The 25,542-nt window shown below is 40.8% G+C and overlaps 1 protein-coding gene across 6 annotated transcripts in view; it reads right to left on the bottom strand.

Moving 5' to 3' along the window:
- The window catches only part of BICC1 (BicC family RNA binding protein 1), a 305,047-nt gene that overhangs the window by 123,225 nt on the left and 156,280 nt on the right, over positions 1–25,542 (bottom strand). For all 6 annotated transcript variants that reach the window (XM_032608321.1, XM_032608323.1, XM_032608322.1 and 3 more), the window contains one exon: positions 449–518. In XM_032608321.1, coding sequence (XP_032464212.1) covers positions 449–518 — 70 coding nt within the window. The remainder of the gene's footprint in view (positions 1–448; positions 519–25,542) is intronic.

Below are 25,542 nucleotides of genomic sequence, written 5' to 3'. Positions count from 1 at the left end.
AGAGAGGAGAAGAAGCAGTCAAAAAAGGAAATCCAAGTTCCTAGCATATTGGAGGGGAAAACAATCAGCTGTTAAATCTGGTACATAAACAAGAAGCCTAAAGTGTACGCAGTGGGAGTTTATGTGTTGAAAACACATTATTATATGTGGAGACAGTGACCATGACTCATGGCCACCGAATGAATAGTCATCCTTGACATCGTTAAGTTGCCACAATATCATCTATAATAACATTTCTATTACAACAGAATACTTAAAAATATTATTCTGTTGTTGGATAAAAGGTTGTATATTATTTTTCATTATGATAATCCTCCCCAAATATTGCTATTTAACAAATACTTGGGGACAAATATAATAGGGATAAAGGTTGATTTTTCTCCCCAGGAAACCCACAGGAATTCCGCAGTCTCCGTTACCAAAAATTTCTGCATCTCTCAGGATTTACCTTTCTTGGATTTGGCGCCAATCTTCAGTTTTGATGGCCAAGCAATCTGCGTATTTGTTTCCTCCATGATCTGTAGCAAAAAATTAAGAGAAAATTATTGATTCAATTAAGAACTTGTATTTACAGATTTTTTTCCCAGAAAAAAATTATTTTCAAGTCCTTAGGCTCATGTTGATGCAACAAAATGATCTCCTTTTAAAACAATGCAAAAAAAAACCTTGGGGGAAGGAAAGAGATGCATTTTTATAGGCCTTTAATCTATTAGAAATATTCACATATATTTTGTTACTCCCAGCGTTCCTCTCTGTGATGCTCCAGAATTCTAACGTAGAGACAAGACCAAAAAGTACATGAACAAGTAATTAACCCAACTTGTTGCCAAACCATCCAAGATGCTTGTGCTGAATAAAGCAATCACCAACAGATTGCAACACACCAAACATGATCCTTGTAATACAGAACGATGTGGGTTAGGCCTTCCTAAATGAAGCTTTTTTTTTTTTTTCTGGGGGAAAAAAAAATTAGCTTGCTTTGGACACATTTGTGTTTCATTAAAACTGATGAAAAGCCTCTAAACGGGACATCACGTCATAAGGCTGCATTTCCCATCATCTTTCGCCTCTCTAAAATGGCATTTTTGCCACAGTTCTTTCGCAGTTACACGCACCTAATGCTGGCCAGAACGACTTGAGACCCAAACGTGCTGAAGCCCAAGAACAAGTGATTCAGGCGTCTGCAGAGCAAAGGAAGTCGACAGTAAATGTGAGAAAAATGAGTAACCGAGAAAGGCTAATTCTTCTCCACTGTTATCACTTAAATTAGCCTAGTTTAATGTCTACTTTCATACCATGAATATAAAATTCACCCAACAACTGAATAAAAGCAAAGAACTGAACAAATCAGTAGGCAAATGACAGCAACTACCACTTATGGATTTAGAGGTAACTAAACAAATTAATGGTGAAGGCAATGAAACGCATGAACAGCGCAATTAATAAAAAGTACCTCCGTGTTGGTTACGTTCTGGGCACAAGGCTAAATGGTTAACATGTTAACATGCATCATACTTCACTTAATCCCCTTTATCACATCAGCAAAGGGCTTGCAGCAGATGTTTCGGCCTGTCAGCCCACAGATGCATTCTTATGCAATCCGCCATAAGTTTTTTTTAAATGTAAGCCAACATTTTTAAATATGGGAATTTCACAGAGACATTTCTGTTTCTCTGGAAAACGTGGCAGATTTAGCACCTGGAGCCCACATTCCCACATGGCAACACTTGGCTGGCACTGAGGACCAGATGCCCCCTTTAGTCAGGGTCAAGAGACCCTGGGCTGCCCTCCAACCCCCACTGGGTCTCCCACAATGAGATCAGGAGCCACTTACCATTCTCATCACTGTGTCTGTATTACTCACTGGCCATTTATCATGGTGCCTGCACTGCTGTTTTTCTTAACAGAAATAGCTCCCTACACCCATATCTCTATTAAAAATTGAAAAACAAAAGTGAGGTCTTTACAAATTCGAGGGACTGGCCTGGCCCTGGAGGTTGTTTGCCCCAACTCTCCGGATCTGGGCCCTGCCCCTTCTCCTCCCATCTATGCTGTCCTTGCTCACGTGTTTCATCGTCTTCTCCATGAAATTGCTTAGTTAACTGTAAATCCATATCTTTAGTTTTTATTGGAGTATAGTTGATTAACAACGTTAATTTCTACTGCACAGCAAAGTGAATCAGGTATAAATATATCCACTCATTTTTGGATTCTTTTCCCATGTAGCTGATTACAAAATACTGAATAGAGCTCCCCATGCTATACAGCAGGTCCTTATGAGTTATCTATAGAGAAAGACAAACACCACATGAAGTCACTTCTATGTGGAATCTTAAAAAAAGGTACAAATGAACTTATTTACGAAACAGAAATAGAGTCGCAGATGTAGAAAACAAACTTACGGGTACCAGAGGGAAAGGGGAGAGGAGGGATAAATTGGGAGACTGGGGTTGACACATAAATCCGTATTTTAAAATAAAATAAATTATTATCACCCCCCTCAACTTCCTCGACTGAGGCCATACAGCCTCCCCAGGAAGGCGCCCAGCGGACCCCCTTCAGGGCCCCAGCTGCCCCCTTCCCCAGCTCCCCCTCCCGCTCGGGCACCCTCCCAAGCAGCTCACTGTGTTCGTTTCCCTCCTAACCCTTACCACAGTCTGAAATTCTCCTGTTTTCTGTGTTTACTTGTTTATAGTTTGTCTCTGCAAAATAAAAGCGCTCTACCCTGCACACAGCAAGCGCAGATCTATTTGGGCAAATGAATCTACATACACCCTTAGGAAGTGGATTCCTTTATTCCTCTGCTGCTGGGAAGCAGCAGAGTGGGGATAAAAACCCCAGACTGCTGACAAAAACCGTCCTTTTAACCACCATACTGTACTGAATATAGGGCCTCCATCTTTAAAGAATGTGTATATACACATTTGAAAACATGCTTTAGGATTTGTGCAGACTGACTGGTTTTAAGAACCTACAAATATTTGTCAAAAGTCTCCCTAGGTGCCCCAAGTGCCAGGACCCATAGCAATGGATAAGAAACAATTCCTGGTGTTCACAAGCTTACAGTCAAGTCAGGGACACAGACAGACAAAAAAGGCAACTACCTGACAATGGGGTGGGTGCTGGCACAGGGCCAGCTCACAGAGGTGACTCTGGCTCCTATCATGAAGGTCGGGGTTGGGGGAAGGTTAGTAAAGGGCTCCCCAAAATATAACCTGCAAAGTCACTCAAGTCCTGAAAGCCAAGTTAAAGTAAATTTATGAATGAGTTCATCAGTCACTAAACGAGGGCAGGAAGGCCCATTTAGGAGGGCTTTATCATTGGTCACATTTTATCACCTGTTAGCTCCAGCTACTGTACACATATCCTCACAGTGACTAAAATTAGACTTCGCGTTTTCCTCTAAGGTGACTAAGGCACCTTAAGAGAGAAAATGGGAAATTAAGATCTTACTATTTCTAATGCTATTGGTGCGGAGGCAGAAAGAAAATAATCTATATACTTTTTGTGAATGAAATAATTTGGCCATTTAATCCAGTAAATTACATCAGGTTCCATAACTATAAGACTTAATAAAGAAGCTTCCTTGTCAAACACGATTGGAAGACATAACTTCCTGAAATCTTAATCATCTGGAGAGCTTCCCAGAAACCACCCTGAATATGATCATCTCTTTTTATTAAACAGCAATAGAGGGACTTCTCTGGTGGCACAGTGGTTAAGAATCCACCTGCCAATGCAGGGGACACAGGTTTGATCCGTGGTCCGGGAAGATCCCACATGCCGCAAAGTAACAAAGCCTGTGTGCCACAACTACTGAGCCTGTGCTCTAGAGTTCACGAGCCACAACTACTGAGCCCACGTGCCACAACTACTGAGCCCACGTGCCACAACTACTGAAGCCCACGTGCCACAACTACTGAGCTCGCGTGCCACAACTACTGAAGCCCGCGTGCCTAGAGCCCGTGCTCTGCAACAAGAGAAGCCACCGCGATAAGAAGCCTTTGCATGGCAAGGAAGAGTAGCCCGTGCTCACCACAACTAGAGAAAGCCCGCGCACAGCAACGAGGACCCAACACAGCCATAAATAAACACCAACAGATGCTCCATAACAGAAAATCACTTGCCACAGAAAATATCCTATTAGCAGGTAACAGCCATCAAGTTGAAATGCCTTCTTTACACACACTCCCTCTAGACCTCACACCAGTCCAGTGTCTCTATTGTGTAGTAAAGTGATGGGGCCCCCCAAAATTACATTCAACCTACCCACATCCACACTGTCTTTGAGAGGAAAAGATAATATCCTAAGCTTAGTATCCTTAATTCTAAAACCAGAGTTCTATCTTCTATACCACATGATCTCTAAAGTCCAATGACCTGCAATAAATGTCAAATTTTTTAGAGAAAAAAAATTATTAGTTATTGGAATTTGGCACCTGGAGCTGACCTTTCCCATATGACTAGGAAAAAAAAAAAAAGGCAATTCCATTGACTGTGGCCAGCCAAGGCCAACCTCACAAGTCATTCACCAGGCTGCAGTCCCCACACGGAGCTCTGAATGGATGCCTTCTCCGGTATCCCTTTATACGCTCATCACCGTGTTGAATCTAGTCATGAAAGGCAGGTGGCTCGAGAATCAAGGACCAGCTCTGCCGCTTTCTAGCTATCATGTTGGGCAAATTACTTTCAGCAGCCTCACTTTTCTCCTCTGTACAATTAATGACTCACAGAGTTGTCGTGCTTCGCTAAGAAAATATGTGGAAAACCCAAAGCACAGAGCGTGGCACGTATCGATTGCTCGGTAATACCGTTGTTGTGTTCATTCCACATTGATGACCTCTGGCCAGGCACTGTCCTAGACACTAGGGATACAAGAGCAAACAAGACCGGGCTGCCCTCCAGGAGCTCGTGGTCTAGTGAGGAGAATACTAGTTAACCCACCATTAGGTACCGGGTGCCAAGCTGCAGAATGGGGAACGGCAACAAGAGTGTACTGAAGGGATCCTAACCCAGCAGTGTACTGTCAAGAAAAGTTATCTCAAGGAAATGCCTATTAACACTGTGACCTAAAGGAGAAGGAAAAGTTGGCTAGTTGGGGAAAGAGGCGAGAAAGTGACCAAGGCAGAAGAGGAGTGTGTGTGTAGAGAGTTCTAGAAGGAAGGAGAGCAGGTACCCTGGAGGGCTGAGGGGGATTCAGTGCAGCAGAGGCGCTTCGAAGCCCCCTCACACCGCCGAGCCAGGGACCTCGTCGTGTGTTTTCTCCAGCTGCCCATGGCTCCGCACACGGGCATGCACAGTAGAGACTTGAAGACACGACACAAAGTCAGCCAGGACCTGTGCTCCGCTATCACCTGCTACAGGTAAACTCTGAGAACCAGCGGGGTAACTACCCACAGGCAGTCAGACTCCCCATAGGAAGTTATCAGTGAAGCTTTTTAAACCAGCCCCTCTGGTGACTCCAAGTCAGTTCCCACAGCTCAGACATTACACACTGGTCATTGGTTTTCACCTCAGCCAATTACGGGAGCAGCACTGGCAGAAAAGCAGAGTAGCAGTAGGGCGCATGCTCAGGAGGAGGCAGAGGAAGTGCAGTTCTCCCCTGGGGGTGTGGGTGGAGACTGCTCCAGGAATCCCAGGACTGAAGCCGAGTTACTGCAACAGGGGGCTGACACGCATGTCCCCTGGTAGAAGCAGGATACGGGTGGGGGGCGGGGAGTTCAAAAGTCAGAAATCTCGGCAGGCAGCAAGTCCGAGGCTCTGTCTCTACCATGTTATGCTTAAAAAGATGTCCTAAATGGTCATCAAGACAAGTATTGTAGATAGGGGAACTGGAAAAGGTGAGGTCAGGAAGCTTGTGGCTGAAATTAGAGAAGCCACAAAACCTCTCGGAAAAAAATGGCTATCTTACATCTCAAAAAAAAAGAAAAAAAAATCCTAAAGTGAGTTCCATCGAGTTTTTTTTTTTTACTCTTATCATGGCCCCTGTTTCCACCTTCACAAAACCAAAGCTTAAACAACAAACTACTAATTTTGAATCATGCTCTATAAACATCAAATCACACCTTAATATTTTAAATACTTGTTTTAACTCATAATTCTGGATGTTGTAACCTTAATAAAGCAGCTAATGAATGCAGGTCAGAGATAAAGCTAGGATTTCTCCTAGAGGCAAAAAAAAAAAAAAAAAAAAAAAAAAAGAGCTAGAAAGCTTACAGGTGAATTCTACATGTTGTTAAAAAGATGTCCCAGGGCTACCAGACGACCCTGACCTAAAGGCTTTCTTTCCTTTTCACAGAGGCCATGTCCTTGAGTTGAACAAAAGCTTAGGTGGGGACACAAGTCATGTCAAAGTCGCTGAGAAGACTGGGCTGTGGATGTAACAAGTTCTTAGTGCATCTAAAGGGTCAGCACGTTGGGAAAGGAGATGAACAGAAGCGACTGTCACAGGAGCTGCGGGCAATCTCTCACTGTCTTCAGAAAATCCAGACAGGTTTAAGAGAGAAGTGAGAATTAAAGTGACATTTTTTTGAAAAGCATGGAAACAGGAACACTGGAGCAGTTCATTCTGTGGATCTTATAATGTATGAAAACACTGACACCTTTTCAAAAGGATAATATACACTTCCCACAATCCAATTAATTCCTGCAAAACTTCACAATGAAATCAATTCCCAGAAACCCATGATATGCCCTAATTTTTAAGCAAATCAGGATGATGTCCAAAAACTTCAGTTTGCATTCAAGGAATAATTCAATTAAGTGGCTAACACTGACCAACCCCTCTCCAAAAAGTAAGTTGTTGATGTCCCTCAGTTGTGTGACATTTGAATTGAAATTTGGGAAACATGCTTAAAATGAACTAGTGCTTCCTTGTGAAACAAAATCTATAAATACTCTGATGTCAGTTAAGCTTGGAATGCCTAGGTATACAAAGCCACAAAACCTCTGAGAAGGAAATGACTATCCTCGGTCTTAGGAAAAAAGAAACCTAAAGTGAGTCCCAGCTAGTGTTTTTTTCCTAAATTGTATTATTGTTCTGGCATCCACCTTCACAAAAATCAAAGCCTAAAGAACAAATATCTGATGTTGAGTCATTTTCAATGAACATTAAATGATACCTTGAATATTTTTAAAGACTTGCTCTAACTCATAATTCTGGATGCTGTATGTTTATAGCACCTCAAATAGGTCAGTGTCAACTTCTGGACAGCTTCACTCTCAAAAGAATCTCTTCTCAGTCCTACCGATTTCTGCTAGGCTTCTTTAGCTGCTCTCATAATAGGCAGCAATTCTACAGGTCATAAGGAGAGAGGAGATTTTGGAGGAGTTCATCTAAAAATATAATTATTGGAAAAATAACTTTAAAATTTCTGTTGTTAGGCTTACTGTACTCATTACTTACAGGGGACTAATTATTAAAATGTAACCTAATTCTTATGCTAATCTCAGATATAATGAATTGCAAATACTTATATTAACAAGAGTATGTGACCTAAGAATACCAATTTTGAAATATATGAAGCAATTAAAATTAAGATTGTGGATATTAGGCAGAATACCTATTTTTATAGTTTATCTTTAAAGGGTACTTCATCATGAAAAATCTGACCAAGACAGAAGCTGATAATAGCTTTGGAAACTAAAGAGCCATCTTAACATTCTAATTCATATTTGCTTTTCATAAACAGGGAGTAGTTTCCTTGATCAAAGAGTAACAACATTGCTTCTTATATTAAAAAGGTACCTAATAAACATGGAATCATATATTCTTATTTTGGTTTTAGTTTCTGTGGAGTAAGGGAGGGAAAGAAGGAAAGGAGGGTAATGTTTATATAAGCTGGAATATAGAAGCTTTTTTTTTTTTTTTTTTTGCGGTACACAGGCCTCTCACTGCTGTGGCCTCTCCTGTTGTGGAGCACAGGCTCCGGACGCGCAGGCTCAGCGGCCATGGCTCACGGGCCCAGCCGCTCTGCGGCACGTGGGATCCCCCCGGACCAGAGCACGAATCCACGTCCCCTGCATCGGCAGGCGGACTCTCAACCGCTGCGCCACCAGGGAAGCCCAGACACTTTTTTCTGATTGGAAGAAACTTCTATCAGCTATTGAAAAAAATTATCACATATTTACATGGAATCATTTAAATAATTTCACTGTCCTTAAATAACCTGCCAAAATTAGAATAAAATAAACAAGCATAACTTAAATTACACATGTAGTTTCATTCATGATAAAAATAATTTCCATTTATATTCCTCAATGCTCAAGTCATAGTAGATTTTTTCCATCTCCCACAAATTCCAGATTAGCACACCATGTGGAAAGAGACCATATCTATGAATGCTCACTATACTACAACATTCTGAAAGTCTGCAGCAATTACAGGATAATATCTTACAGATGAAGGAAACCTTTGCCAAACCAACAACATTCTACTAATGTGCTTATTTCACCAAATTCTTCAATCCAGACGTAAAGTTAAAAATCCACAGGTAAGTAATCAGCATGTCAGATCAACCTGAAACAAGTCTATTTATGCTGACTTTACTTGAAATATTTATTCTTGGACCAGGAAAAGAATGCTCGACATTTATACTCTAAACTACTGAAAATTCATCATTCAAAATGCCTACCAGCTGGGCGCCATCTGCAGCCTGCTTCTCCAAGAACCCAACTCTTGTGTGCTCTATTTTCCTTGTAACAATCGAGAAATAAGGTCTATCTTCAGGGAGGAAGCTGTTTCAAGGTGCTTCACATACTGATGGATTAGGAGTCAATTTGCTGAACTTCACCATGAGGGGAGCAAGGCGAGAAAAGAGCAACTAGAAGACACTGAAAAGTGGAGATGGGAAAGTAGTGAACTTCTCACAGGAGGGGGTGTCTAAAAGCTGAGGATACTGATTTTGCTGAGACATTAGAGGCCTCTGATGTATTTCATTTTAAATCCAAGAAATGCATCTCAGTGATTTGGTTATTCATCGTTGTCAGAACAACTGCTCACATTTGCCTGATGTTCACGTACACTTACCATGTACTCACAACAATCTTGTAAACCTTTTTTTATAGATAAGGAAATCAGGATTCAAAGAGGTTAAGCAGCAGATAGCATGTGGCAAAGCCCCGCTAGACGATTAGTCACGTGACTCCCCAGGCAAGGGCAATTTCTGCCTCACTTGGCTTACGAAGGAAGGGAAGGCACCACATACTCATGGGGAGATGGCTCCAGAACTCTGCCATGAACACTGAAGTGCTCACCAGCAGCAGAGTGGCTGCCCCTCAACATTCCAATTAACTAATGACAGAGTGACCCTATCCCCACCCCAAGCACATATGGAGAATGTGGGAAGCATTTTGGTTGTCACAGTGACACAAAAGAGGGCCACACTGGCACTCAGTGGCCAGCACTACAGATGCTGTACTTCCCACAAAGGGCAGGAAAATCCACTCAAGGTATCCATAGAGACAGTCCGGGCTTTGCAAAGTTTTGATACGCATGGATTTTAGTTACCACAGCTCAGTTCAACACCACCAATTCCCCAATATTACATTCCAGTTACCAAATTCTATTAATTGTGATTGTCAGTAGTTGCATCAAATAGAAATTCCACTGCCAGCTCTTCAGTGCACAAATCACTTCATATATAACAGATGCTCATGTCGATCAGCGATCAGTCATGTTGCGTCTTTCAAAGTCTGTCTCCGGTTACTCATGGGACGTCTGTAATCAGTTCATGCATAGACACCAAAGCAAGGAATTGTGCTGACTTCCTGTCTTCCAGTGATAAAACCAAGTGACATGAAAATGGATAACCCAAAGTGAAAGTTGGCCAACGAAGATGAAAGTGCAGCAAAGAAATAAAAAGTTATACTGCTGGACTTGGAATTTGAATCCAATGTCAGTGGGTGTAGAATCAATAGCTGAGGGCTTCCCTGGTGGCGCAGTGGTTAAGAATCCGCTTGCCAATGCAGGGGACATTCGAGCCCTGGTCCGAGAAGATCCCACATGCTGTGGAGCAACTAAGCCCATGCGCCACAACTACTGAGCCCATGCACCACAACTACTGAAGCCCACGCACCTGGAGCACCATGCTCTGCAACAAGAGAAGCCACCGCAATGAGACGTCTGCACACTGCAATGAAGAGTAAGTAGCCCCTGCTCGCCAAAACTAGAGAAAGCCCGCGCAGCAACGAAGACCCAATGCAGCCAAAAATAAATAAATTAAATTAAAAAGAATCAACAGGTGACAGCGGGAATAATGAGACTGCCGCTGTGTGTGAGACTCTGAATACACAGCCAGAGGAACTTAGTGAAGACAAAGGTATTGAAATTAAAAAATGAAAGCTGTAGTCACAAAAAGGATGAAGATGTCCCAGGGGAGGTGATGCCAGCACAATAACTCACATTAAAACAACTCTGGGAGACATTTCACAACTTTCAAAGTACAAAAGATGAAATGTTGGAATTTGATACAGACTTATGATGCTGACAATTCAAGGCACAGAAAAGATGCTCTCTCCATACTGTAAGTCAGGGGTCCCCAACCCCCGGGCCACGGACCAGTACTGGTCCATGACCTGTTAGGAACCAGGCCGCACAGCAGGTGGTCAGTGGTGGGCGAGCGAGCGAAGCTTCATCTGTATTTACAGCCGCTCCCCATCGCTTGCATTACCACCTGAGCTCCGCCTCCTGTCACATCAGCCACAGCATTAGATTCTCATAGGAGCGTGAACCCTTCCGTGAACTGTGCAGCATGCGAGGGATCTAGGTTGCATGCTCCTTATGAGAATCTAATGCCTGATGATCTGAGGTGGTGATGCTAGCACTGGGGAGTGGCCGCAAACACAGATTATCATTAGCAGAGTGGTTTGACTGCACAGAGACCATAATAAATCAATTGCTTGCAGACTCATATCAAAACCCTCACGGTGAGTGGCAAGTGAAAACAAGCTCAGGGCTCCCACTGATTCTGCACTATGGTGAGGTGTATAATTATTTCATCATATATTACAGTGTAATAATAAGAGAAATAGAGAGCACAATAAATGTAATGCACTTGAATCATCCCGAAACATCCCCCCACCCCCAGTCCGTGGCAAAATTGTCTTCTGTGAAACCGGTCCTTGGTGCCAAAAAGGTTGGAGACTGCTGCTTTAAGTTATACAACAAAAAGAAAGCTAGCGCTGTTGCAACTTGACAAGATTTTTACAAAGAAATGAAACACGTTAATTCTCAATATTTCTAATGTTTAAATATAGTGTTCCGAATAAATATTAATTTTACTGTTTTTTCATTTTCCTATACATTTACAACTGTTAGGAAGAGATTTTTTTTATGTTTTGACAAAAATTTTTAAAGGTTGCATATCATTCCATTTTCCCGTTGATTACTAAAAGGGCTTTGCACAGTTTCAGCTTGCAAGGTCGTTTTTAGGGTCCCACATCACTATGCAAGGTGAAGACTACCTTTTTCGCCCCATTGAAAATCACTGATAAGGAGTTTCAAACCGTTCACACTATAGGCAGGTTTAGCTCATTTATTTCAGAAAGTGCAGAGAACACTTACTTATCCATCAAAACCTAGCTCAAATGCGCGCTCCACTGTGAAAACTCCTCCAACTTTCCCAGGTAAATGTCAGCTCTCTCTCTCCCTCCTCGCCCTCACTTTGGTGTGGCAACATTATCGTGCTGCTTTCTTTGCTTAGGTTGCCAATCCCACCGATGAATTGGGCTCCTGGTGACCAACAACTGTATCTTGTTCATTTTTAAACATTAGAATCTAGCACTTAGGATCTCAATAAGCGTTGGTAAAGGAATTAGCAGTGATAAGGAAGAGATCATGAAGGGAAAAGGAGACTTTCTTTTTTCCAAACATAGAAAGTATTTTTCCTCCTCATCTTTCATTAATATTTTCTGCACTTATTTTTCTCTATTAAGACAGATATTTGACTTCCTGAATCTGCCTTCTTTCTCTTATCATTTTCCTCAGCTTTTTAAAATCACTTTTCTCAGGAAAACCTCCTGCACTGCTTGTGGGAATGTAAGTTGGTACAGCCACTATGGAGAACAGTAGGGAGGTTCCTTAAAAAACTAAAAACACGGGCTTCCCTGGTGGCGCAGTGGTTGGGAGTCCGCCTGCCGATGCAGGGGACACGGGTTCGTGCCCCTGTCCAGGAAGATCCCACATGCCGCGGAGCGGCTGAGCCCGTGAGCCATGGCCACTGAGCCTGCGCGTCCAGAGCCTGTGCTCCATAACGGGAGAGGCCACAACAGTGAGAGGCCCACGTACCGCGCAAAAAAAAAAAACTAAAAATAGAGTTACCATACAATCCAGCAATCCCACTCCTGGGCATGTATCTGGAAAAGATGAAAACTCTAATTCAAAAACATACACGCAGCCCAGTGTTCACAGCAGCACTATTCACAATAGCCAAGGCATGGAAGCCCCTTAAGTGTCCACTGACAGAGGAATGGATAAAGAAGACGTGGTACATATATATAGTGGAATACTACTCAGCCATTAAAAAGAATGAAGTAGGGCTTCCCTGGTGGCGCAGTGGTTGAGAGTGCGCCTGCCGATGCAGGGGACACGGGTTCGTGCCCCGGTCCGGGAAGATCCCACATGCCGCGGAGCGGCTGGGCCCGTGGGCCATGGCCACTGAGCCTGCGCGTCCAGAGCCTGTGCTCCGCAACAGGAGAGGCCACAACAGTGAGAGGCCTGCGTACCGCAAAAAAAAAAAAAGAAGTAATGCCATTTGCAGCAACATGGATGGACCTAGAGATTATCACACTAAGTGAAGTAAGCTGAAGACAAATATTGTATGATACTGCTTATATGTGGAATCAAAAAAAAGATACAAATGAACTTATTTATGAAATAGATTCACAGACATAAAAAACAGACTTGTGGTTGTCAAGGGAGGGGGGCGGGGGAGGGAAGGGTTGGGAGTTTGGGGTTAGCAGATGCAAACTGGTATATATATAGAATGGATAAACAACAAGGTCCTAATGCATAGCACAGGGAACTATAATCAACATGCCCTGTGGTAAACCATAATGGGAAAGAATATGAAAAAGAATGTGTATATATATATATATATATATATATATATATATATATATATGTATTAAAAACTGGGTCACTTTGCTGTACAACAGAAATTAACACAACACTGTAAATCAACTATACTTCAATAAAATAAACTTTAAAAAAATTTAAGTAAATAAATAATAAAATTCAATCAAAAACAACAACAAAAGACGACTTTCCAATTATACAACACATGGTATAGCACAGAGTGCAGCCATTCCATCTACAAAGTCTCCTTTAACTCATCCAAAGCATGGCGTTTTTGAAGAGTATGCTTATAGAATAAATGAACTGAGTGAATAGTCATTAAATGAAAGTAAACACTAAATCACTGACAAGATGCATTCTCCCAGGGGATATCTGCATTATAATAAACAAACTCTCCGGCCACAATGTCTGAGGTGGCAGGGTAAGTACAGTGTGTGGCAAGTTGGGCCAAGTGTAGGTGGGAAGTTCTGTCATTTCTGTTCCAGCCTATGGTTGGCACAGGCTTGGGGGGACAGGTCACACCCACCCATTTTAAAATAGGATTTCTAATTGTTGGCACCTATTTCAATAATGTAAAAAACACTTTGTGGGCAAAAAAAAAAAAAAGCATGGTTCCCACTTCCCCAATCTGTGCTCCAAACCAACGAAAATTTTCATGGGGTATGAGTGGGTTATTCACAATCACCTATAATGTTAGTGAAAAACCAGTTTCTTGGTTCCCCTGGAACATAAGGACTTGTGATTCTTAATGCTACTCCATTCTCCAAGTATCACTTTATTATAATTCCTCAGAAAGATGAACCAGGTCTCTACCTGACATCAGGAGTAACTATAAAGAGATTTATTAAACTTGAACTATCAGAGTATAACGTTTGTGTAACTTGAGTGAAACAGTACATAAATTGGTGGGAAATGTAATACTATTGATATCTTTAATAAAATCAAGTTACCAACCTTTGATTGCTAATTTTCTAGCCTCTGATTTTTCATATGCCTAGTGACTCCAGTTACATGAATCCACTTTTATGCTTTTTTAGGCAATACATTTTACCACCCAGTTCATCTTAATCTTCTCAAAGTCAACAATCTTACTTAGATCAGTAATCCCCAATGGCATTGATGTTGATGAGGAATAACAGATCAGCACAACAGCAGCTCTATAATGGCATCCCTGAGACATTAAAAAGAGATAAAATTCCATGCAGGCTATGCTACTGCAACAACTCCAAATGGAGTGTGTTCAGGAGGTGAACACAACAAAACTTGATTCCTCTCTAATGTTAAATGGCCTGCATGAGTCGGCAAGGGGCCTGGCTCTACACACTTAGGGACCCAAGCTAGATGGAGGCCCTTGCATTTTACAGTCACCCATCTGGAATCCATGGCCTCCTCAGTCTCCCTTTGGGAGAAAAACAGGAAGAATCCTGCATCACTCTTTTACTGCCTTGGCCTAGAAGAGAAACACACTACCTCCCCCCACAGCCCATTGGCCATGACTACATATGTATCTCTGCCAACTCAAAGGGATCAGGGACATGCAAGGGGCAATCAGAATATTTGGCGGGCACGACTGCCTCTGCCAGATAGTTCCTTAAAAGCTTCAACATCAGTTAGCTGAAGAACTTATTCTGAAGTAAAACCTCCCTCTGCTCTTTCTTTTTGGAATCCAGACTCATACACATAGCCTTTTAAGCTCTCTCTACCTGGATATCTCACTAGCTCCTCAGACATGTTTAAACTGAGCACAATCTTCTCCGTGCAACTTGACACTGTACGTTGTCTACCCAGGATCCAAAATCAACCCAATTATGTAAGAGTGATGCCACTCCCATTGCCAGGGGTTAGTTTAAAAACAGTCATGTTAAAACTCAACAACAAAGAAACAAACAACTTCATCCAAAAATGGGCAAAGAACTCGAAAATACATTTCTCCAACAAAGATATATAAATGGCTAATAAGCACATGAAAAGATACTCAACATCAGTGATCGTTAGGGAAATGCAAATCAAAAGTACAATGAGATACCACCTCATACCCATTAGGATAGCTACTATCAAAAAAACAAAAAACACAGGAAGGTAAGAAGTGTTGGCAAGGATGTGGGTAAAATGGAACCTTCATGCACTACCGGTGAGAATGTAAAATGGTACAGCTGCTGTGGAAAACACTATGGTAGCTCCTCAAAAACGTAAAAACAGAATTAACACTTCTGGGTATATATCCAAAAGAACTGAAGTCAGGGTCTCAAAGAGATATGTGTACAACTATCAACCATGTTCATAGCAGCACTATTCAAAGTAGCTAAAATGTGGAAGCAACCCAAGTGTCCATCATAGAATGAATAGATAAGCAAAATGTGGTTTATACATACAATGGAATATTATCCAGTCTTAAAAAGGAAGGAAATTCTAACATATGCTACAATATGGGTGAACCTTGAAAACATAACACTAGGTGAAATAAGCCAGTCACAAAAATACAAATACTGTGTGATTCTATGTATGTGAGAAAAGTAGAGTCAAAATTAGAGAGGCACAAAGTAGAATGGTGGTTTCCAGGCACTATGGGGAGAAAGCAATGGGGAGTTATTGTTTCAGTTGTATAAGATGAAAAAATAACTATGGACATGGATGGTGGTGATGAGTGAACGACATTAATGAATGTACAATTAAAAATGGTTAAAATGAAGTGATGTCAGCATCACGGCGGCATGAGACACTCCCTTGTCTCTCCCCTTTAATCTACAGCTAGTGAAACATCCATAACTCAAACAAAGGTTCCTCTGCCCAACACACCAGGATGCCAGAGACTTCCACACATCTGTACACCTATAGGTGGGTGGGTTGGAACACATGGAGGAGGTGGAACCAGGGGAACAGCAGAGGCAGTGACCATGATCCTGGCCCCCCAGCCATGGCAGCTGAGCCTGCAATCCCAGAGAACCTAGTAGCAGGAGGGGAAGCAGGGTACATGGCCCTGGCCTCCCAGCTGCAAGAGCACCTGCAGACAGGGGACTGGGCAGCAGCAGCAGCAGGACCTGTGACTCTGGTTCTTCCAGCTGCTGCAGTGCCCACCTCTCCAGCCCCCCTCCCACTCACAGCAACAGTGCCCATGAACCCAAGAGCCCTGGATGTAGCAGAGGCACCCAACTCATCTCCCCATCCTTCCTAGTTGCCCTGCCACAGCAGCTGCCTGCAACACAGGCGACCCTAGACATGGTGGTGACACCCACCATCCCAGTGTTCCCAGCAGTGACACCAGCAGCAGCAAGGCACCACCAACCCCAAAGGCACAAGCAGTGACAATAAGGGCCCCGGGAAACACACCTGACAGACAGGCAGTGGAGGATGGAAAGTGCCAATTCTCAAATATAGCCAGAGGCAGCTCAGGTAAGAGAAATCCAAAACTTGTAATATAGCACCACCTACTGAAAAACAAAAGAAAAGCCTCTAATTACCAACCTGCTGAATTGTCAGAATCAAATGAAAAAAGCTTTACCTAAAGGAGAAAGGTGTTTGCTACTTCAAAAGTGCCAGCAGAACTCACCGAGCACCATGAGAAACCATAGCAACATAGTACCACACACACACAAAAATGACAATTCTCCAAAACTCAAAGTCATCAAATACTGCAATGTAAATGACAGACAATTCAAAATAGCTGTCATGAAGACACTCAGTGAGCTATAAGAAAAATCAGAAAGGCAGTTCAATGAGCTCAGGAATAAAATTAATGAACAGAAACAATACTTTGCCAAAGACTGAAACTGGAAAATTTTAAAGAACCAAACAAATTCTGGAGCTGAAGAACTCAATAAATGACATTTTTTCAATGCATTAGAAAGCACTGGAGGGACTTCCCTGGTGGTCCAGTGGTTAAGACTCCTCACTTCCACTGCAGAGGGCATGGGTTCAATCCTGGTTGGGGAACTAAGATCCCACATGCCACATGACACAGTCAGGAAAAAAAAAAAAAGAAGAAAAGAAAGCACTGGAAACAGAGCAGACCATATGAGAGACAGAATTAGTGAACTTGAATATACAAATCTAGAAATGACTCAGGAGAGCTATGGTTTCTTAAAATGAGGAAATTCTAAAACTATCCATTAGGAAGGGCAAGACGTGTTGGAAAGGCAAAATAAGGATAATGGTATCTGAGAAGGAGAAGGGAGCAGAGAGTTTATTTAAAGAAATAATAGCTGAGACCTTCCCAAATCTGGGGAAGAAACTAGATATGAAGCCAATGAAACCAAAAGAATATCTAAATCTGTTGACGCAAAAAGACCTTCACCAAGACACACTATATTAAAACCGTCAAAAGTCAATGACAAAGAATGAATTTTAACAGCAGCCAGGAAGAAAAAGACAGCAACCTACAAAGAATCCCCATTAGGCTATCAGCAGATTTCTCATCAGAAACTCTACAAGCCAAGAGACAGGAGAATGACATACTCAAAATACTCAAAGATAAAATACTGTCAGCCAAGAATATTCTATCCAGCAAAGTTATCCGTCAGATTTTTAGGAGAAATAAAGGCTTTCTCAGTAAACATACTTTGAGGGAGTTCATTACCACTAGACCTGCCTTACAAGAAATGTTGAAAGGAGCTCTTCTACCTGAAATGATAAGGCAAAAGTACACAAAACTGAGTAAGGTAATAATCAGAAAGGAAAAATCAGAAAAGTTCAACTCTATGTCAGAGTAGGTTGTTAAGCACTTAATTATAACATGAAGGTTAAAGGGGAAAAAGCAGGGAAAAAAAAACTATAGCTATTCAATTTGGTAACAAACTCACAACATAAAAAGGGAGAACTTCGGGCTTCCCTGGTGGCGCAGTGGTTGAGAGTCCGCCTGCCGATACAGGGGACGCGGGTTCGTGCCCCGATCTGGGAGGATCCCGCATGCCGCGGAGCGGCTGGGCCCGTGGGCCATGGCCGCTGAGCCTGCGCGTCCGGAGCCTGTGCTCCGCGGCGGGAGGGGCCACAGCGGTGAGAGGCCCGCGTACCGCGAAAAAAAAAAAAAAAAAAAAGGGAGAACTTCAACAACAAAATCATAAAAAGAAAGAACAGAACCCCTAGATGTAAATGAAGATAAGATGCTATCTCTAGCATCAGCATAAAAAGGACTATTTTAGCTTTGAGACACTGTGTACCAATCTCACAATAACCACAAAAATAAATCTAGAGCAGAGACATGAAACATAAAAGAGAAAACTGAGAAAAACATTATAGAAAACTGCCAAACTAAAATGGTAGACAGAAACACAAGGAAAAAGAAAAAAAGGAGAAATAGAGCAACCAGAAAACAAAAGATAAAATGGCAGTACTAAGTTCTTATTTATCAATAATCACCCTAAATGTAAATTGATTGAATTCACCAATACAAAGAGACAAGTGACTGGGTGGATTTAAAACAACACCAAACCATATGCGGCCCCCAGGAGAATCATCTGGGGCTCTAAAGACAACATAGGCACAAAGTAAAGGGATGAAAGATGATACTCCAACCAAATGGCAGCCAAAAGAAAGAGAGCAGAGTCATACTCATATCAGATAAAACAGACTGCAAGCCAAAAAGGGCAACAAGAGACAAAATTGGACATTATATAATAAAAAAAAGGTGACAATCCAACAAAAAGACATAACAGTTAATATATATGAACCTAACTTAAGAGCACCAAAATATATAGAGCAATCATTTACAGATCTAAAGGGGGAAATTGTCAGCAATGCAATAAAGGTAGGGAACTTTGATAACTCCACTTACATCAAGGGATAGATCATCCAGAAAGAAAGTCAACAAGGAAACATCAGCCTTAGATAAAACATTAGACCAAATGGACTTAACAGATTTAAACAGAACAGTCCATCCAAATGCAGCAGAATACACATTCTTCTCAAGTGCATATTCTCAAGGATAGACCATACGTTGGGACACAAAACAATTCTTAATAAATTTAGAAGACTGAAATCATATCAAGCATCTTTTCTGGTCACAGTGATATGAAACTAGAAATCAACTATAAGAAGAAACCTAGAAAAATCACAAATGTGTGGAGACTAAACAATATGCTACTGAACAAATATTGGGCCTATTAAGAAACCAAAGGAAAAATCAAAAAATGCCTGAAGGCAAATGAAAATACCAAAATCTATGGGATGCAGCAAAAGAGGAAGCAAGAGAAAAGTTTACTGCAATACAGGCCCACCTCAAAGAACAAACAAAAATATCACAAATAAACAATCTCATTTTACACCTGAAAGAACTAGAAAAAAAACAAAGCCCAGAATTAGTAGAAGGATAGAAATAATAAATACCAGAGAAGAAATAAGTGAAAAAGAGACTAAAAAGACAATGGAAAAGATCAATGAAACTAAAAGCTGGTTCTTTGAAAAGATAAACAAAATTAACGAACCTTTAGCTACACTAAGAAAAAGAGAGAGACTCTGATAAAGAAAATCAGAAACAAAAGAGGAGAAATTACAACAGATACCCCACAAACACAAAGGATTATAAAAGAATACTATGAACAGCTATATGCCAACAAACTGGACAACCCAGAAGAAATGGATAAATTCTTAGAACCATACCACCTTCCAAGACCAAATTATGAAGGAAAGGAAAATCTGAATAAACCAATCACCAGTAAGGAGATTAAAATAGTAATCAAAAACCTCCCCAAAAACAAAAGTCCAGGACCAGACAGCTCCACAGGTGAATTCTATCAAACATTCATATGAGATTTAATACCTGTCCTTCTCAAACTCTTCCAAAAAATTGAAGAGGAGGGAATGCCTCCTAAGTCATTTTACATGATGCCAAAAGCAGACAAAGACAACACACAAAAAAGAAAGTTACAGGCCAATCAATACCTCTGATGAATATAGATGCAAAAATCCTCAACAAAATGACAACAAACCGAATACAACAATACATTAAAAGGATCGTACACCATGATCAAGTGGGATTTACTCCAGGGATGCAAGGATGTTTCAGTAACTGCAAATCATTCAACGTGATATATACCACATTAACAAAATAAAGGATAAAAATAATATGATCATCCAAATACATGCATATAATGCATTCAACAAGATTCAATACCCATTTACATTTTAAAAACTCAATGAAATGGGTATAAAAGGAACATATCTCAACATGTATATATGCCATATATGCCAAACCTACAGCTAACATCAAACTCACTGGTGAAAAACTAAGTTATATCAAGAACAAGACACAGATGCCCACTCTCGTCACTCTTATTCAGCAAAGTACCGGAAGTCCTAGCCAGAGCAATTAGGCAATAAAAAGAAATAAAAGGCGTCTAAATTGAAAAGGAGGAAGTAAAACTGGCACTATTAGTGGATGACAAGATTTTATACATAGAAAACCATAAAGACTCTACCAGAAAACTACTAGAAACAATACACAAATACAGTAAAGTTCCTGGGTACAAAATCAATATACAAAAATCTGTTGCATTTCTGTATATTAACAATGAACTAGGAGAAAGACAAATTGAGAAAACAATCCCATTTACAATCACAACAAAAAGAATAAAATACCTCAGAATAAATTTAGCCAAGGAGGTGAAAGACCTGTACACTGAAAACTGTAAGACATTATTGAAAGAAACTGAAGATGATACAAGGAAATGGAAAGATAGTCCATGCTCCCTGGATTGGAAAAATTAACATTGTTAAAATGTCTGTATTACCCAAAGTATAATCTACAGACTCAACACAATCTCAACGTTTTTCAAGGGTCTAGGACAAACAATCCTAAAATTTTTATGGAGCCACAGAAAACCCCAAATTGCCAAAGCAATTCTGAGAAAACAGAACAAAGCTGGAGGTAGCACACTCCTTGATTTCAAATTATACGATCACAAAGCCATAGTAATCAAAACACCACGGTTTGGTGGAAAAACAAACACACGGATCAAGCAAGAACTGGGAGCCCAGAAATAAACCCACACGTATATAGACAATGAATTTATGACAAAGGAGCAAAGAAAATACAATGGAGAAAGGAGAGCCTCTTCAATAAATGGTGTTGGAGAAACTGGGCAGCTACATGCAAAAGAATGAAACCAGACCTATCTTACACATACACAAAAATTAACTCAAAATGGATTAAAAATTTGAATGTAACACTTGAAACCATAAAAATCCTATAAGAAAACATAGGCAGTATGCTGTTTGACATCAGTGTTAGGAATATCTTTCTTAGTATGTCTCCTCAGGCAAGGGAAACAAAGCAAAAATAAACAAATGAGACTACATCAAAAAAGCTTCTTCACAACAAAAGAAACCACCAAAAAATGAGAAGATGACCTACCAAATGGAAGAAGATATTTGCAAATCATATCCTCAATATGGGGTTAATATCCAAAATATATAAAGAACTCACACAATTCAACAACAACAAAAAAACAGATTGAAAAATGGGCAGAGGATTTGAATAGACATTCTTCCAAAGACAATATACAGATGGCCAACAGGCACATGAAAAGATGTTCAACATCACTAATTATTAGGAAAATGCAAATCAAAACCACAGTGATATATCACCTCATGCCCATCAGAATGGATAGTATCAAAACGGCAAGAAATAGCAAGTGTTGGAGAAGATGTGGAGAAAGGGAACCCTCATACACTGGTGGAGGAATGTAAATTGGTAGCAGCCACTATGGAAAACAATACAGAGATTACTCAAAAAATTAAGAATAGAACTACCATATGATTCAGCTTTTCCACTTCTAGGTATTTATCCAAAGAATATGAAACACTAATTCAAAAAGATAAACTCACCCCTATGTTCATGGTAGCATTACTTACAATAACCAAGATATAGAAACAACCTAAGTGCCCATGGACAGAAGAATGGATAAAGAAGATGCGATATTTATATGCAATGGAATACTACTCAGCCAGAAAAAAGAGAACGTAGTTATCTCCGACAACATGGATGGAGCTTGAGGGTATTATCCTAAGTGAAATAAGTCAGACAGGAAAAGACAAATACCGTAAGATTTCACTTGTATATGGAACATAAAAGAACAAAAACAAAATAAACAAACCAATCTAAACCAAACAAACCACATAGATACAAAGAATAGGTTAGTGGTTACCAGAGCAGAAGGGGGTGGGGGGAATGGTGAAATGGCTACAGTGGGTCCACTGTATAGTGACAGACAATTTAAACTTTTGATGGTGAGCATGCTGCAGCATACACAGAAGTCAAAACGAAATGCTGTACACATGAAACTTACATAAAGTTATACACCAATGTTACCTCAAAAAAAGGTTAAGATATTAAATTTTATACCACAATTAATAAAAAGAATAGTCAGTCATGTAATCTAATTTGGGCCAAAGACAAGTGGGAAGTGGTCTAATGGAAGCTTTTGAGAATGAAGCTTTCAGGCTTTTGTAAGAGAGTTTTCTCTTACAACATTTTCTCTATCCCACTAGATGTGAACAAAGACAAATGGAGCCCGACTCCTATAGGCTGCCACCCGTGACCATGAGGAGGATCAGCTTCCGGATAAAGCCACCCATGTGGAAGGCAGAGCTGAGAGTCAGGGAACATCTGAGCTTTGGATGACATCATGAAGCTTCTTGATCAACCATTCCTGAAGCCCACTTATCTCTGCACTCTTCAGCAACATAAGCCCACACACGTTCATGTGTTCGGAGCCAACCTGTTACTTGAAACTGAAAGCATCCTATCGGATACGCCTTCCAAACCAGGTCCTCCTTCGGACATCCATACTCGACTCCATCTGTTCAAAACCTTATCCCCACTCCTCCCCTCCAGCTCCTCCCTCCCCGCTGCCCATGCCCCCACACTATCATAACCAAGAAGCTGCACAGACCTAGTGATTCTCTCTCTTTCACCACTGGTGGCAGCACTTCCAGCCTTTTCCCCTTCAAGTCATAGGCTCTGATAAGTCCCTCCCCTAATTCAAAAGTCAGCCAGTGCTTATTCATTATCCCTTAAGTTAGGTGCAAACTTCTTGGCCTAGCGTTTAAGACTGTCCATAACCAGGCCTCAACCCACCTTTTTGGTTTTGCTTTTCCTCAGTTTCCTCTACTTTCATCAACACCTCTAGCCACTGTCCTATCCACACCTGATCCCTACAATTTTTTTCCTTTATTCAAACTGTTCTACGGTTTCACTGTCTCCTGCTGCTGATTTTCTACCCGTTGTTCAAGGCGAAACATAAAAGCAACTTCAAGATCCCCTCAATCAGATGTAATCTTTCCCTCCTCAGAGCTGCTGTATTGTCTCTCTTAAACCAGTTATGTGACATTACTATTTTTAAAAATGGTTCAATCCCCTTTTTATAATATACAATCCTTACGGCAAAGTTTGTTTTACTTATACTGAACTTGCCACGTCCTATAAGGCCTAATTATTGGGAAAGCCAGAAACAGCTACCCTCTTGACAAGTCACAGACAGGATACCTGGGAATTTCACTCCAAGAGAGTCATAAACTTCGAGGAGATCAATATACTGTCCTCTGAGGGACCCAAAGGTGGAGTCACTTTCTTTTTATAGGATCATACATCTAATCCAAAGTCCCTGATTCGTATGTCTATAGGAACCAGGAAAGGAACTGTTAACAATGAAGGGGCATAGTGCATGCTTTTAATTCAAATATACGTTCCACAAAAGAAAAAAATAGACATATAAAAGTTATTCATTTCCCCAAAGAAATATACCTTCTCTCATTTTCTTGGAATTCACTGTCTACCCCTCACTCACATTTCCCCTAGACTGACAGACAGGGGTACAAGAGTTATTTTATTGTACCATGAGAAAACCAATAGTACAACAAGGATAAATGGTAACTGACACTTGACCTCAGTGTCAGGGAAACAACAGGGAGTGGTACAGGGTGTACCAAACAGGAGACCACCTGTCCTGTCCAAGGTGGTTGCTTGATATCACCAGCTCCAACTAGCATGTGCAGGAGCCGGCCCAAAACAGCCAGCCTTCCAGATTTTTCAAGAAAAGCTACCAAAACATATTGGTTATGTAAAATCTCCTTAATTTTAAAATGTTGGCAGACACATCATTTATATCAAAATCACTGTCTGAACGAATATGATATGGCCTAAACTAAACACGCTGTATGCCAAATATAACCAGCAAGTGATCCATTCATCTTCTGTTTACCTGAAATGGGTTCAAGGAAAAATATCAGGACTGTGGTAATACTCAAAAGAGTGAATAAACAGTACTTCTACCAGAATCAGAAAAGCTGGGGCCCCAGGCATTTTATAATTAGCTAGGCTTTGATCTTAGGAAGAAGGAATGAACAGATAGCTTTATAGCCCAGCACCTGACTTTTGGTTGAGGGTATATGGTGGAGAGGCCTAGGGCTAAAAGCTGTTGGGAAACTGAGGCCAATTAACACAAGGTGATAGGCAAATCCCCTTGCACATGGTAGGATTTTTAAAACCACTAGACTTTCCTGAATTAATGCTGGAAATCATTCCTTCCAAGAACATGCCAGAAAAATAAAGTGTTACCCCACTGAATTTATATGGCATGGTAGAAAATATCTACTGTACTCCAAATGTATTTTTCTGCAAAAGTAATTTTAAATCTTTCTGATATAGGAAAATGTGTGGTGCCCATAAAAAGTTATGAGTAACATTCAAAGAATTTACACATTTCAAAAATGAATTTAATTGATTATGAAAATTTCCAAAGAAGCTTCTCTGGAGGCTTAAGCTCACTAATGATGTCACAAGGGAGACTTGGAAAGACAAACATGCAGATGGACCAGGATTTCATTAATCCTCAACAGTGAAGAATTGCACTTGGCAATATTTCAGATGTCTTCATGTGATTCTCAGGATGAAAGTTCCAAACAGTTTTTCTTTTGCAAATTTTTAGGTTCTTAACATCTAAGGAGAATCCAATTAAAAATCACTCAACTCTCCAAATTCTGGTTTCAAGAAATTAAGATTCTCTCCATATATCCTCAATCTCCAGCACCTAGTCACATCTGATAAAATGGTATATAACTATCATAGTATGAAATGTCAACCAGTTGGTGAGGTGTATTTTCACCACTATGAGCTCATTTACGAAACGAGATGAGTGTGGAGCAAGATGCTCATCTGATGGGAAACAATGATTGATGAAAACAACCACGGCCACTGCTCTCATGAGGCTGACAGTACAGTCGGGGAAACAAACAACCCTGCCCAATGTATAATTAGAAAGCATAAGAATTTTCAAGAAAGAAACTTAAAAGTTGCAATGATACCATCTGATACAGAGATGCCATGTAGTCTATTAATCAGGGAAGGCAGCCTTCAAAAAAGTGAGCCACAATATGAAGCATGGTAACACAAACCATGGGAGTAACACAAGGGGGTAACACAAACCATGCCAAGGAGAGGGATCGGCTTTCATTCATTTACAAATATGTACTGCCTG

This window comes from Phocoena sinus, chromosome 16 (genome assembly GCF_008692025.1).
Source record: "Phocoena sinus isolate mPhoSin1 chromosome 16, mPhoSin1.pri, whole genome shotgun sequence".
Classification (NCBI taxonomy): Eukaryota; Metazoa; Chordata; class Mammalia; order Artiodactyla; family Phocoenidae; genus Phocoena; species Phocoena sinus.
The sequence above is the reverse complement of the archived record's forward strand: the minus strand, read 5'-3'. Positions and strand labels throughout refer to the sequence as shown.